Source organism: Sinocyclocheilus anshuiensis, unplaced genomic scaffold, assembly GCF_001515605.1.
Source record: "Sinocyclocheilus anshuiensis isolate Anshui unplaced genomic scaffold, SAMN03320099.WGS_v1.1 scaffold186, whole genome shotgun sequence".
Taxonomy (NCBI): Eukaryota; Metazoa; Chordata; class Actinopteri; order Cypriniformes; family Cyprinidae; genus Sinocyclocheilus; species Sinocyclocheilus anshuiensis.
This window is the reverse complement of record NW_015542355.1, coordinates 1,091,581-1,094,820: the sequence shown is the minus strand read 5'-3', so window position 1 is coordinate 1,094,820 and position 3,240 is coordinate 1,091,581. Positions and strand designations below refer to the sequence as shown.

General features: G+C 35.4%; 1 protein-coding gene across 1 annotated transcript in view; it reads left to right on the top strand.

Moving 5' to 3' along the window:
- LOC107691689 (roundabout homolog 2-like) overlaps positions 1 to 3,240 on the top strand; it is an 89,961-nt gene that overhangs the window by 40,024 nt on the left and 46,697 nt on the right. Inside the window, exons 4-6 of the mRNA XM_016490469.1 lie at positions 491 to 611; positions 701 to 746; positions 1,471 to 1,598. Coding sequence (XP_016345955.1) covers positions 491 to 611; positions 701 to 746; positions 1,471 to 1,598 — 295 coding nt within the window. The remainder of the gene's footprint in view (positions 1 to 490; positions 612 to 700; positions 747 to 1,470; positions 1,599 to 3,240) is intronic.

The following is a 3,240-nucleotide window of genomic DNA, read 5'->3' as shown; positions in this document are numbered from 1 at the left end:
CACTACTTTACATTGTAGCAAAGTGTAATTTCTTCAGTGTTGTCACATGAAAAGATATAATAAAATATTTACAAAAATGTGAGGGGTGTACTCACGTCTGTGAGATACTGTATATATATATATATATATATATATATGTACATATATCTGTCATATCAACATTACAACACTATCCCTTTGTTTGTGTGTCTCTCTTTCTTTTTGTCCGTTCTATGACTCTCTTATCAGCCACTCGAATAAATGGGCTATTAAAGCACTTTTACTAAATGTATCAGTTTGGCCATCGTCTCTGTGTCAAGTGTTTCATAAACAACCAAACTGGCTTTTGCTTTAGTGTTTACGTTTTTCCAGAGCCCAGAAACCATGTTCATAAAACATCACAGCATGTTTGGCTTCCTATGGGGACCAACTCAGTTTTTAGTGTCTTTTTCTCTTAGATGTTTTATAAATGCGTACCCCTGACAGATCTTGGTGTGCTTTTCCCTTACAGATCCGTGGAGGAAAGCTGATGATCTCAAACACAAGGAAGAGCGATGCAGGAATGTATGTGTGTGTCGGCACTAATATGGTTGGAGAGAAGGACAGTGACCCTGCTGAGCTTGTAGTGTTTGGTAGGTTTGTAATTCTACTTTATGCAGTATCTTTCATTTTCTCTCTATCTCTCTAACATTGATGTCTCTGGGAATTCTTTCTCCGGTAGAGCGGCCCATCTGGAGGAAAGAGGAAGGAGAACTGCCTCGGGGAAGGTGAGACTCAATCACAAGCAATAAAATGGTGGCTTCAGCAATGTGATAAAAGACAAAAATTAATTAATTAACAAAAAAAAACAATTACGAATTATTTTATATTGAATATATGCATAATGCTAGTAATAATACTACTAATAATAATAATTTTAATGTATTATATAAATATTATATAAATATAATTTGATAAAAGAATTCAATTAAAATGTTTAATATTGTATATATATATATATATCATTATTACTTAATATATTGAATTTATTATAAATGTATTATTATTATTATTATTATTTCAACACATAATAAAATAATAAAATAATAAATATAAATTCTGCATTTAAAATAACGATAGTACAGTTTTAATAATAATTTTAATGTATTAAATATAATTTTAAATAAAATAATTACATTTTGATTTAAAATATTATATATATATATATATATATATATAGCAAATCATTACTTAATATATTTTTATTTCATATTTTTATTAATTAATTTGGGAAATAGTATACGTATATAAAAGTTAAATATATGTATATAAAAGTTAAAATCTTATTGAACACCGTTAGCAGCAGATGTTAATCACACTGAAGCGTTACAGCACTAAAATCCAATATAGCGAAACTTTGCTGATACAGCTGACGGAGAACAGTGGGACTCAGTTTATAGGCAAAAACTAGACAATAACTTGTTGTGTGTGTATGTGTGTGTTTCCTGGCAGGTTTGAGATCCGTGCTGAAAACAGCCTGCGTCTTACTCAGGTGAAGGCTGAAGATGAGGGCTCGTACATCTGTTTATCGGAGAACAGCGTGGGCAAAGCCGAAGCATCCGGAACACTTCAGGTCCACGGTGAGTTACAACAACTGTGCAGATGCACAAATGCTGCTTAGCTCAGTAACTCTCTCTCAAACACACACACACACACACACACACACATACACGTCCACACAGCAGCACATCTGACGGATTTGACAATAATTCTATTATATTCTTCTCTCTGACTATAGCATCTTTCTCACATACACTCAGCTGAGTCTGAATTGTATTAGCCCGAACCCACACACCCATGCTGGCCTTGCATTTTGCTGATTACAGGAGTGAAGTGCTATGGCAACAGCCATTTCTTTATAGCTGCCAGATGCAATTAACATAATTCCATCTGGTTATGGGCACATCTTGCTTCATAAAACATGACTGTGGGCTTGGGAACATGCACGCATTAAGAATATTCCACACACTTAATAGATGTTTATAGCAGCACACTTGCTGTGAATGATTTCACCTGACAGCTGATGGAAGATGATTCAACGTGTGAGTGAAATGGAAATATTATTAGTACAGCTTTGTAGAAACATTGTAGGCTTCACTGTCAGACAGAAGGAATCTATAACATGAGTTCATTCTTGTTCATGTCATGTTGGAATTAGCATAGTTTTGAGTTTTCCAACTGCGAAACTGTTCATGTTTTTGTTGAAACTCAAAATTACTAGTTGTTATTTTGCTTTGAAAGCTCTGACTTCTACACTTTTTTATTTATTTTAATATCATGTAGAAACAACCAAAATGGCTGTATAATTGAGTTGAAAGTTGAAAGTACTTACAAATATCTATATTTTTATTGTAACCAGTGTTGCTTAGTGTGTGCTTTGATCTTCAGGATTTTGTAAAAAATAATAGATTGCAAATATAATGTCCAATAAAAAACTAAATTAATGTATTATATGTATTATATATGATTTAAGTATTTTAGTAAGTATTATACACTGAACAAAATTATAAACGCAACACTTTTGTTTTTGCCCCCATTTGTCATGAGCTGAATTCAAAGATCTAAGACTTTTTCTATGTACACAAAAGGCCTATTTCTCTCAAATATTGTTCACAAATCTGTCTAAATCTGTGTTAGTGAGCACTTCTCCTTTGCCGAGATAATCCATCCACCTCACAGGTGTGGCATATCAAGATGCTGATTAGACAGCATGATTATTGCACAGGTGTGCCTTAGGCTGGCCACAATAAAAGGCCACTCTAAAATGTGCAGTTTTACTGTATTGGGGGGTCCGAAAACCAGTCAGTATCTGGTGTGACCACCATTTGCCTCACGCAGTGCAACACATCTCCTTCGCATAGAGTTCAGGTTGTTGATTGTGGCCTGTGGAATGTTGGTCCACTCCTCTTCAATGGCTGTGCGAAGTTGCTGGATATTGGCAGGAACTGGAACACGCTGTCGTATACGCCGATCCAGAGCATCCCAAACATGCTCAATGGGTGACATGTCCGGTGAGTATGCTGGCCATGCAAGAACTGGGATGTTTTCAGCTTCCAGGAATTGTGTACAGATCCTTGCAACATGGGGCCGTGCATTATCATGCTGCAACATGAGGTCATGGTCGTGGATGAATGGCACAACAATAGGCCTCAGGATCTCGTCACGGTATCTCTGTGCATTCAAAATGCCATCAATAAAATGCACCGGTGTTCGTTGTCCATA